The sequence below is a fragment of the Tupaia chinensis genome, unplaced genomic scaffold, assembly GCF_000334495.1.
Source record: "Tupaia chinensis unplaced genomic scaffold, TupChi_1.0 Scaffold000511_1, whole genome shotgun sequence".
NCBI classification, from domain to species: domain Eukaryota; kingdom Metazoa; phylum Chordata; class Mammalia; order Scandentia; family Tupaiidae; genus Tupaia; species Tupaia belangeri.
The window spans coordinates 230,340-243,018 of record NW_006160024.1 but is presented as its reverse complement, the minus strand read 5'-3'; the positions used below and the strand labels follow the sequence as shown (position 1 = coordinate 243,018).

Here is a 12,679-nt window from a genome sequence, read left to right as displayed (position 1 = left end):
GCACACTGTAACTCATAAAATCCTCATGACAACCTTAGGAGGCAGGTTCTATTTTTATCTCCACTTTACCCATGAGAAATGGAAAACTTACAAGGAACCTACCTGAGGACATCCAATGAAGAGGGAAGAGAGTCTGAATTTAAACCCAGAGCATATGCTGTAAGTACTATGTAATGATGCTCAAACAGCATTTGCTGAGTGAATGAATCCAGGACTTGAATGCAAGTCTCCAGCCTGAGGGCCTATGCCTACTCCATCATCTCACACATAGGACTCAGAAACAATATCTCCTTCTCCACCTTCAGTTGCTCAAGTCACATCTTCTTAGCCAAACGATAGAACCCATTAGTTGTACTTTCCTTTACAAGAGTACTTCAGAAAGTTTGCAGAAAAATGGAATTAAATGAGTTACAAATATTTTGAAGTCCTGCAGTTTTTTCCACTAGCTTTTAAGGACTTCTATATTTCTTTTATTAATATGGAACAGTCCTACATATAAAAAATATTTATTTACATATATTATGTATCTTCTATATATACATGTTATATGTAGGTTCCTTGGAAGCTTTCTATTTCTCATGGGTAAAGTGGAGATAAAAACAGAACCTGCCTTCTAAGGTTGTCATGAGGATTTGATGAGTTACAATGTGTAGTGCTTAGTACAGTAGATATAGAAGATACATATTACCTGTTCTTGCATGTTATATCAAGTGAACTAACTCATAGAAACACTTTTTTGTAGAGTTGAGGCACCTACTGAAAAAGAAGATGATTCTGCTGAAGAAGATGAAGAAGAAGGAGAAAGTGAAGAAAGCGGCGGTGAGGACGAAGAATCAGATGAGGAAGATGAAGAGAAGCAGGAAAATGAATCTCCTGAACAGGAAACGAGTAAAGAATACATTGCTGTTGGAGATTTTACTGCTCAGCAAGTCGGGGATCTTACATTTAAGGTAGGCAGCATAAGACTAGAACCTAATCTAAAGATAATTGTGCATACCTAACAGGATAAGAAACCGTACCCTTACATCTGTATTATTTTTAAAGACTATTTAATAGTAAGATTTTGAAGACTCATTCTGTTAAAATAAGTAATGATGATGATTTACAAGGAGTAGTAATATGAGATTCTATTACTAAAGGCAGCTCTTCTAAAGATTTTTGAAAATAGCTTTAATGTTGATAATTCCTAATGTGTAGCATTTTATAATTTATTTTTATTATATGTATAAATTTATTCAGATGAGTTAGACAATATACATAGCTCAAGACTCAAGAGAACACTTTATGCTGTTGCATAGCAAGTCATCGTCTTGACTCAGATATGAAAGGAGTTTGCATCCGTACGTGCTTGGCCTGTGCATAAATAAGCGGCAGGTAGGATGGAAGAAAACAGTTGTGGTTTTTAAAAGGATTAGAGACTGTGTGTCCTGTTAGACAAGTGAGAAAAATAAATTTAATAAATCCATATATGAATCTTGGTCCTGACATTTTTATAAATATATGTGTGTGTGTGTGTGTGTGTGTGTGTGTGTGTATACATATATATAATATATATTTACATATATATGTATTACATTTCAAAGTTTAATCATTGAGTATTAATAAAATGCGCAAGAATATTATACAACTAATTAAATGGTCTAATTCTTAGGGTTTGTTGTTTTTTCCAAATTATCCTGGAAAATGCCATTAATATTAGACAATAATATGTACATTTTTTTGTATCAGTTATTTAATTAGCTTTTTGGCAAGAAATTCAGAACATCAATTTATGAGAATAAACTCTATTTGTAAGGGCAGACATGGATCACACATAACCCAGGAGCTGAGGAACAACTTTGATTTTTGGTAAAATTTTGTGAGTCCATAGCTTTCTGATCAACCTTGTGCTGCTCTGGTAATCTCGTATTTCTCTTTCTCTGTGTTGAATATCTCACCTTCCTAGTGTCTGGGTTTCTTTTTCTTTTTGTCTCTCTTTTCCTTTCTTTCTTTTTTTTTTTTAAGGTTTTTGCTATAAGTGCATGTGCTCACTGGGGAGAGAGACAAGGAACAAGAAATCACGCACACACACACACACACACACACACACACAGACACCAGTGGGAATGACCACACCATAATCCCTATTCTTCCATCTCTTCTTTGGATTTGGGGCATCTGCACATATGTGCCTAGCGTGATTTTCAAGTCACTGGGTCTGGGACTCAAACAGTGGCTGTCCATGTGGGAATCTAGCGCCTTAACCACCATGCCACCTGCTGGCCTTTTCCTTGAAACGAAGTGTTTTGGGGATTTTTACTTTGCTAATACCAATTTTCGTGGAGGTGGCAATAATGAATTTTTGTTGTATTCACAATAGAACTCGATTGTGGACCAGAGGTCCAGTCACAAGTAGTAAACCACTGCTGAGCTTCAGGAAAACCACTTTCTTGCCCTGTGGGGTCCAGTGAGGATGCTCAGAATGGTCCAGGGAGTGATACTGGCTTGCAGCTTTCTCACATGCTGCTGAAGGTTTTGTTTTGTTTTGTTTTGTTTTGTTTTTGCTGTGGCTCAACAGCTTTTGAGGCACATCTTCAGTAGGGTAATACCTAGGCATTTTGCAAAGTTTAACCACCAGAGTACCACCATTCTTGTCACTACCAACTGGTTTTGTGGCAGTGGCAAGAATCTTCTTTTTCTTTTCAAATCTGGATTTAGTGGCCGTTATTTTCATCTTGTGTATGGCCTTCCTGGAATACATGGCTGACTGGCAGTATCTGCTGATTCCTCAGACTAGGATCAGGTTTCAGCTGCAGTGGGGCTTCCTCTTCTTGGGCTTTTTAGCCTTGGAGGAGTCACCTTTTTTAACCTTGTCACTGGCATCAGCCTTCTTGGCTTCAGATTTCTTCTCCTGAGTATCTGACTTTTCAACTTTTCTACCCTCTATCTTGTATAGTGAGAAAGAGGACTACATACATATTTTTAAAAAATAAGGCATGTACACTTGTGAAAAGGGGCGGGAGAAAGCATTGGCAAGACAGAAACGTCAGGTTACTTATAAACGTTATCCAACCAGGTTAACCTCAGACCTCTCATTAGAAACAATGTGAGCAAGGAAAGAATGGGAAAGTATATTCGAAGTGTTAAGTGAAAAACAATTTTAACCAAGAATACTATACCCAGCAAGATTATCTTTCATATGGGAAGAAAGGATAAGAACATTTTTAGATAAACAAGACCTGAAAGAATTTGCCAATAGCAGACCCACTCGTCAAGAAGTTCTGAAAGGAATGCTCTACCAGGAAAACTAAAGACACATAACAGAAATAAGAGAAAAAACAGCAACTAAGAAAATGACCAACTTAATGCTAGGGATAGGAAATGTCAAAAATAACACTGAATGTTAACTTCCAGGATTTAAACGGAAAGATTGGACCACAGTAACACTGCATACTCAACAGAAGAGAGTTTGAACATAAAACTGAAATGGCGAAATAGAATTTTATGTCTTTTGAGTAAAACATGACTGATGTTTTTTTTTTACAATGCTTTGTTTTCCCAATTTAAACATTTTACTTTCTTTTTTTTTTGGAGAGATTTTCACTGTAGGTCGCGTGCGCTCGCCAGACAGACAGAGAGAGACATAGAGACAGAAAGCGAGAAATAACCCCTCAGGGGGGATGGTCACGCCGCAATCCCTTCTCCATTCTCCTCTCGGGATCTTGGGCACGCACGCACACGCGCCCAGCGTGAGTTTTAAGCCACCGGGTCCGGGACACGAACCGCGGTCGACTACGTGGGAGTCCAGCAACATAGCCATTACGCTAACTGCTGGTTCCCAACATTTTACTTTCTTTTGAGTTATCGATAGGTTCAGCAATTTGTTAAAATATTTTTCTTGTTTGTTTTTTTAAATGGAAACATAAACTTCTTCCTTCCTGACCCCTCTGGATTCGGAAAATATTTGGGAGTATTCTTATTTTGTGGCAGAAGGGTTATTTGCATAAGTTCAATAATGCTTGTTGCATTGAATCAGAAATTAGAAATACTCGTTACCGGACAGGGCTTTGACTGGAATGTCATACCTGAAGATTAATCAGAAAACCATGGAACTAAAGTGGATCTCAAGTAGGCCAACAGAAGCTCTTAGAAAGATGGACTGACACCATAAATTGTTCTGCCTGGCAGAGAGGATTAGAGAAGATATATGAAAGAATTTAAAACATAAAATAACCTGGACTTATCCAGCCCAACATTGTAATCAGTAGAGACTGCAAAAGAGCAACCACACCAGAGGATTATCTTGAGAAAGACTTTGAAGGAAGAAAAAGAGACTGATCTTTGCTAGCAGATGGTATATCTCAGAACACTTGGTAGGCAGGGCTGAATTGAGAAGGTTTAGTGTGACTTGTGTGCTGCGCATTTGCTTTTCAACAGTTTGGGTAGTTGACATGTAAATATTTTCTCAAAAGTATTTCAAACCATACTATCTCTGCTGTTATAGAGTCACAAACAAAATTATACAAAATTATAAGAAATATTTTGAACATTATCTTTAAAATTCAGTATTCTGAAATTTTGAAAGTTGTTTATTAACTGTCAAGAACTATGGAGTACGAACAAGATTTTTTTGATACGTAAAGTAAATGTTTGTGGAAAAAATATAAAAATAAATAAATAAAAAAGAAAGAAAGCATTCCCCAATGGGTCATGGTCTTGCCACAATCCCTTCTCCTCCATTTCTCTATTCTGTTGGGATTTGGGGCACACACATACACATGCCTGATGTATTGTTTAATTTGCCAGAGCTGGTAGTTGCGCCACAATTGGTCACATGGAATCTGGCTTCTTAACCATTAGGCTACAGGGTTGGTCTGACAATAATGTGTATTTTAAAGAAAATCTTAGCTTTTAAATACCTTCAGTAGTAGAAATACTTTGTTCTTCAAAGATAGATTGTATTTTTATAACTGGATGAGTGTTATTCAAAACATACATGATTTGTTGGGTGGGTAATGATATTAGGTAAGTACTATTTTTACTTCTACATAGGATTTTTCTTTCTTTTCTTTTCTTTTTTTGTAGTTTTTTTTTTTTTTTTTTTTGCTATAGGATGTGTACATTCACCAGAGAGACAGAGGAAAGTGAGAAATCATTCCCCAGTGGGACAGCCATGTCACATGTGCATGCCCTTCTCCACTTGAGATGCTGAGCATGCACGCACACATGCCCAACATATTTTCCAAGCTGCCAAATCCAAGACTTGAACCAGGCACTTAGCTGTGTGAAATCCAGCTACCTTAACCGGCCACACCGTCTGGCTGATCCTCTATGAAGGATTTAACTTTGATGGAATTTATTTTCTTCAGAGAAGTATATGCTAGTTCTGAAAGACATTTTTCCAACAAGAAATTTAAAAGTTCAAAAATATTTTACATAATAGTCAAATCACTGAAATAAGTATGGATACCTGAAAATGATTGTGAAAAATAATTTCCATTTGCATGTATGGTTCAATTGTGTGTGAGGTAAACAAGAGGAAAGATTCACTTAAAATTATATTTATAGTCCCATAGATTCAAAGATAGAAAGGAAGATTTTGATAAAAATTGGGAGAAATATGGGACCAGCATTTGGAGTTAATGGTTACATCTCTGGAGTCCCAAGAAGTCGATTGCAGTTTGAGTTTGGACCCAGTGGCTTAAAACTCACACCGGGCACGTGTCCATGAGTTCCCAAATCCTGAGATGAGAATGGAGGAGAAGGGATTGCATTGTGGCCATCCCTCCTAGGGGGTGATTTCTCTCTTTCTGTTTCTCTGTCTCTCTCTCTCTCTCCAGTGAGCACATGGGCCCTATAGCAAAATACTCTCTTAAAAAAAATTAGCAGAAGTAATAGATTAAGAAAAGACTTCAGCTTTTTTTCAACATGTGTTTTAAAGTATTAGTAATAAAATATACTCATGATTATTGAAATTTATTTTGTATGTTTTACTTTGTTTTCTTTAAGAAAGGAGAAATTCTATTTATAATTAAAAAAAACACAGATGGTTGGTGGATAGCTAAAAATGCCAAAGGAAATGAAGGTCTCATTCCCAGAACCTACCTGGAGGTTAGTCTTTATTGTTTGTTTTCTTTTTCTACATTAAAACTTATTCTATCTTTAATAAAACTTTAAGCTATGTACTTTGATCAAGTGACTAGTGCATAATCTGTGATGCAGAATTTGCTTTAATACTGTATACTGCGCACCAGTTATCCTGGGAACCTGTGCAGTGCTCTTATGCATGTGAGCTCTAGCATGTTATCTCACACTGGAGATGCTTTGTGGCTTGATGCTGATGGTAACAGTTAATAGGTGCTTACAGTTGTGGACCATAACCACAGTTAACTTTGTTAGCTTGCACAAATATTAGGTTGTCGAGAAAGCCAAGATGTATTTGTCTATGTTTTTCTGTGCAAAAATGCATCATAATTTTCCTGACGACCCAATATATGAATCCCTTTACTACAGTATGAACATACTATATATGCATGTTTGTGGCCTATTTTTTTAGATTTCACAATATAGAATGCTCATTTTCCATGCCAAGAAATGTAGATACCTATCTGGATCAGTGTTGTCCAACAGAAATATAATGCAAATCACATATGTAACTAAATTTTCCAGTAACTACATTGAAATTTCTTTTTTCTGACACTACTTTTTACAAGTTTGTATGTTTGTTTGTTTGTTTATTTCATGGCAGAGGGAATAGAGAGAACTAGAGAGAAGCTAACAGTCTCCTCACACCACATTCCATCCCAGGTTAGCACAGATCCCACAGGACTGCACCCTGACTTCAGATGCCAGTTATAAGTCTCAGGAGCCACGTGTTCTTCTAGCCTAGCACCTTGGGCTCTACATTCAGGAGTTCTTTTTTTTTTTTTTTTTTTTCCTTGTTATCTTTCTCTATCCTCTTCTCTCTCTCTTTTTTTTATAGTTTATTTTTTATTATAATTTTTTTTCCCATCACAACACACAAATGAATTTTCCATCCAAAATACACTGTGCATTGGCTTAATCAAGCACGTCAACATATATGTTCTCAGCAAATAATTTCCCAATTCTTGTGTCCTGCATACCTTGCCTTTTGTTTTCCCATCCTAGATTCCCCATCCCTCTCCCTCTGTTATGACCCATCCTCCTCCCACATTGTCCCTGGCATCCACGATTGCCCTCCGTGCCTCCCCCCTCCCCAAATGATCTATCAGTGAACTTAATTAGTCTAAATATATCCAATAGTTATCGCAGCTGACACATACCTATACATGAACTCAAGTCTGACTTTAGGCCTAAACTCCAGTGAGTAAAAAGAGCATACTATAAAGTAGAACCCAGCTGGGCCCATACCGCTCACTGCAGCCATCAAATATCCATTTTTTTTTAAATGGTACGAATAGTTTTACCGTTTTTTTGTTTGTTTGTTTGTTTGTTTGTTTGTTTGTTTGTTTGTTTGTTTGTTTGTTTGTTTGTTTGTTTGTTTGTTTGTTTGTTTTTGTTACCTAACATTCATTCCCTGAGCATCATCACAACGTACTAAATGTCAATTCCCATCTAGAATAGTCTGCATAGTGACTTAATCAAGCATGTTATCATCAATAATATTCCATTTCTACTTACTTGCTTATGTGTATATATATGGTTTTTTTTCTCTTCCTCTTTTTTTTTCCCTATGTTTGTCCCTCTGCCCTTTCCCACTCCCCCATGACAATATCTCTGCTATATACAATTGTCTTCCAGAAGAGTTATTGAAAAAGTGATACATACAAGGAAAGGGAGAGAGGCCACGAGTTCCAATTATCAGCTCATAAAGTTTTTGACAATAGGGAGCATAGATTCTATTCAGGGTTGGATTAAGGGAGGGTCTCCGGCAGATCCACAAGTGTAGGTGAGTCTCCAGGGAATGCAGTTTCAGGAAAGCAGTTCTGGTACGCAGGGATGATTATCAGCTAATGCGGCAGGCACAGCAGTCATCTGGTTGTTACCAGGAATGATGTTGATTCCTGGCTGCGTGGGAGCCCCGGCCCCAGCCCCCCCCCCAGGGGGGGAGCCAGGCCATTCTGGGGGCATGGGGGGAGCCAGGCCGGGATTTCCTACTTCAATAGAGAGGAGTCACAGACTCAGGAAAACACTTGCCTTGTACTTACCAGTTTAAGATACGACTCGGGCATGAAAAAGTGGAAGAGATACCTAGGGCAAGGTATTGGTAGGCCAATGACCTGCATGTCCTCTCCAGGCACTCCACCCTCCCAGTAGTTAAATTTGCCAGCCTAGAAGCTGTCAGACCCTGTGTTTAGGGTGTTTTCTTTTTTTTTTCTTATGGAGATTTCATTAATTATGCTAGCTAAATCATTGCCTATTGATTATTGAGTACTCTCCAACTCCTCTTCCCTCCTGAAGTTTGGAGCGTGGAGCTGAAAGCTCTAACTTCTAATCCTGAAGTAGCCTAGGGGCCTATCTAGTGTCACCTCATTACCATAGATTTGGGAACACTTGGAAGAAACTCAGGAATAAGAAATCACAGTCCCATCTTTAATGAAATGCCAAGGATTATAGAAGCTCTGTGCCAGAGACCAGGGACAAAGGCCTATTTCAGTGTAATCAGTATTTTTAAATGTTGAGCTGTTTCCTTTTCTTTTTTTTATATTAAATTCAAAACGGAGTATGTGTTTAACATTTATAGCACATCTGAATTTGGAACAGTTTCCAGAGCTCACAAACATGTGTGAGGGGCTGGTAGATTGTACGGTGCAGATCCAGACCCTCTTTTTCAGTGACAGCAAATATTCCAATCTCATTTATGGGGACATTCAGGTTGTTTCCAATCTATAATCACTACCAATTATAGAAAAAAATTATGCTGAGCTTCCCTTGTAAATAACAAAAGTTACCCCCAAAAGTGACTTAAATAGTGTATTTTTCTCCTCTGTGGAAGAAGTGTGCAGATGGGCAATCAAGGCCTGGTGAAGGCCCCATCTATTATTTTCTCTGTAGTTAGGTGTGAGGCATCTCTCCCTAGAGTGACCTCTTAGTTTGAAGTGCGCTGCTGGGTCATTTAATGATTCCAGGCCAGTGTACGGAAAAGGAGAAGGGTCAAAGCTGCTCCCTTTATGCTACACAGAAAAATTTCTGTTATCTCTCCTCGACCAGCGTTTAGTTCCCAGGCAACACCTACCTGCAAGGAAGGCTGTGAGGATGTAGCCTCTTAGCTGACTCATTGCCAGCATCAGGGATTCTGTTAGAAAAGAAGTGGTAGCCAGCCAGCAACCTTTGCATTGATCAGCCCATACAGACATCATTGTAGACTTGCCTGATTATTCCCCTTAGATAAAGTCCTGGAGGGATGGTCATCACTGATTTAAAGGTTTACACCTTTGTATTTTGATTTATTGTGTCAGTTTGCTGCTCAGGAAAGTGAAACCAGTTTGTATTCCCACCCCCAGCCTCCTAGCACCTGAGAGTGCTCATTTCCCTGCATATCTACCGGGAATGGCTGTATCCATCTTTGTGACCAGCAAAAAGAAAGTCTCGTTATTTTTATTTACATTCATTGTATTCCTAATGAATGATGCGGAGCATAATTTCATATGCTTCATGACTATTTGTGTTTGTTCTTTGTGAATTGCTATTTCTTTTTTTTGGGCCATTTTTCTAAGAGATTTGAAAAAAATCTTTTTCTTGTTGACTTATAGAGCTTTTGTAACATTTTAATAAAGATATTTATCCTTCAAAATTTATGTTAAATATTCTCGTTGTTGACTTTCAGCCATGTTTGTTGGTTGGTTGGTTGGATTATTGTTGCCAGAGGGTGCATGCACTCACCAGAGAGAGAGAGAGAGCCAACACCCAGTGGGGTGCAGTCATGCCACAATCCATTTTCTCCCATTTCTCCATTCCATCAGATTTTTGGACATACACACATACAACTGGCATGTTTTTCAAGCCTTCAGGGCTAGGTTTTGTACCGCTAGGTTTTGTACCACAGTTGGCGTGTGGTAACTGGCTCCCTATGCATAACAATTGGTGCTCGGTGGACCTAGGCCCCCAGGCATTTTTTTTTTTTTAATTTTGCTGTATGGCCACACCCTAGTCCCTTCCCCATTTTCCTCTTGGGATTTTAGGCATGCACATATGTATGCTCTGTGTACTTTTTAGGCCTCCGGGTCTGAAACTCACACCACTCAGTTGGCCAAGTGGCATCTAGCCTCCTGAACTACTGTGCAGCCTGGCTGGCCCTATTGTGTTTATTTTTTATGTAGCTAAATCTGTTAATGTTTTTATTTATAATTTTTGGTTTTAGTAGCATAATTGAAAAAGCCTTTTCCATCTCAAGATTATTTTCTGTTAACACTTTTATATTACTTTTATTTATATAGTTACTTTTTTAAAAAATTTGAATTCTTCCACTTGGATTTTATTTTGATTAAACTAGCTGTCTCTCTCAGTCCTTGTCATTTTTTGAAATAGTGACATTATCAATCATGTGTTGAAAAATTTTTTCCACTGAGTTTTGATACGTTCATTTTGTATCCAATTCCCATTTGTGCTCAAGTCTTTCTGAAAGTACTAGTATTTTTATTTTTATTATTTTTATTTTTTACATTTGTTACAAAGCACTTCATATTTCCATGATTTTTTTCAGCCCTATAATAAAGAAGACAGCAGCCAAGAATCAAGTGCGGAGGGCAGTGAGGATGATGTGGAGGTGGGGGATGAGACAGCGGACGGAGCAGAAGTTAAACAAAGGTGCGTGCTGCCAGAGGATGGCAGAGCAGGTTCAGGGAACTTTTCATTTATTTTTGCTGTTAATAATAACTCAAGAATTTCTTGAAATGGAGACAACTTGCACATGAGAACTTTTTGTATTGTCTTTCAAGATCATGACTACTCTATTTTGTATTAATTATTTTTAGTGCATTTGGTTCAATCTTGGTTTGATCTAGAAATTTTCAGATTTTCACAACTCACCAAAGATGATGGATTTTATTCTTTGATTAATGAAGTTCCTTAACTGAGTGAATAGCTGTAACCTGCCCCTATACTCACCTTGCTGTTTTCCCTCCCCAGAACTGATTCCCACTGGAGTGCTGTTCAAAAGGCCATGTCAGAGGTGGGTATCTGCTGTCTCATTAATGATGTCTGGTTCTGTTTCCTAATAGTTCTGATTGAGTTCAGATTCAAAACAGAGGGAGACTGTGGAGAATAGCAGTGGATCTCTAGCAGGGTGTAGGGCATGGGATGTAAGAATAGAAGACACATATCTCTGGTTTAGTAATAAGCCCATGCCTCAAGTACCATTTCTCATTGGGTTCGTTGTGCAAAAAGTCCATGAACTCATTCATAATATCATTTTAGGGCTTGGGAATAGTCTCATTGATCCTACCTAGATTTTCTATCATTTGGTATATTAAATTTCTGTTTTAATATACCAAAGATAGATATTAAATTTCTGTTACTCTTTGAAAAATTATGAAAAGCTCAAAAAAGTAAATTTTCCATAATCTTCCCATTTAAAAAATTACATAGGAAAAGGAAAATTATTACCTAGAAAATTGTTAATCCTTCCCCTACCATTAAGTTTAGTAAGTATCCTTCTTGATCTTTTCCTCTGCTTGTTACTAATAAGAACATGCTTATATATGTGTTCATGTACACATGTGTACACTTATATTCAAAAAATCTATCATTCAGCGTGTGTCAGTTGACAATATGAATTCATCTGTTAAGTACGAATACACTGGATCAGGAGGAAGCACGTACCTACTGGAAGCAGCTGACTTAGATCACAATGCTTTGTACTGGTCACTAAATGGGGCTTGGGTCTTTGGAAGAGGCCAGGCTTTATTTTCTGTTAATACTTTTATATTTCTTTTATTTCTATAGTTACTTTTTAAAAAAATTTGAATGCATCCATTTGGAATTTATTTTGATTAAACTGGCTCTCTCCCTCAATCTTTGTCATTTTTTGAAATAGTGGCATTATCAACCATGTGTTGAAAATTCTCTCAGAAATTTGGGGTTCAATTACAATATTCTTCCACAAAAGCCTGTATGTTCGTATTTTTCTTTTTGGGTTTATGGTTGCTGTAATGTTAGAGAAAGTATATTGGTGAGGAGACGTGGAAGAAGAAGACAAGCAAGCCAATTTCGTTTTGACTGTCTCTAGCAGATAAACACTGCGGACGTGCTAACCACGATGGGAGCCATTCCTGCAGGGTTCAGGCCTTCCACACTCTCCCAGCTTCTGGAAGAAGGTAACACATGTCTGTCAACCACTGTATGCTTATGTTAACTAGTCAGGGTTCAAGTCTGACTTTTCTGCCTTAGCCAAAACAGGTGTTGAAAACGTTCAGTCTCACATCTCTTCAGCACTCGTCTTTTCCTTGTCCTTCCTGTCACAGTGAGGAAGGGCCTGATCCTGTCAGAGATCAGCCTGTTTGCCTGGGCTCTGGATTTCAGCTCTATTTTTTTTTTTTTTTTAATGTGACTCCTTTACTTAGCCCTTTCCTGAATCTTTATCCTGCTTTCTCCTCCTCCCCACTGATCCTACTGTTTCATCCCCCTTCAGTAGAAGCAGCACATCTAGTAACTTCTGCCTTTAAGAACCATCCCTGGGCCCGCCAATGGCAGAGTGGTAAGATACTGGGTTGTAGGGACA

General features: G+C 38.0%; 1 protein-coding gene across 2 annotated transcripts in view; it reads left to right on the top strand.

The window, feature by feature from the left end:
- The window catches only part of NPHP1 (nephrocystin 1), a 91,560-nt gene that overhangs the window by 25,648 nt on the left and 53,233 nt on the right, over window positions 1-12,679 (top strand). The window contains exons 5-9 of one of the 2 annotated variants that reach the window (XM_006156628.3): window positions 743-950; window positions 5,989-6,090; window positions 10,664-10,767; window positions 11,089-11,131; window positions 12,191-12,275. In XM_006156628.3, coding sequence (XP_006156690.1) covers window positions 743-950; window positions 5,989-6,090; window positions 10,664-10,767; window positions 11,089-11,131; window positions 12,191-12,275 — 542 coding nt within the window. Of the gene's footprint in view, window positions 1-742; window positions 951-5,988; window positions 6,091-10,663; window positions 10,768-11,088; window positions 11,132-12,187; window positions 12,276-12,679 lie in introns of both variants that reach the window. The other variant, XM_006156627.3, reaches the window with a different exon arrangement.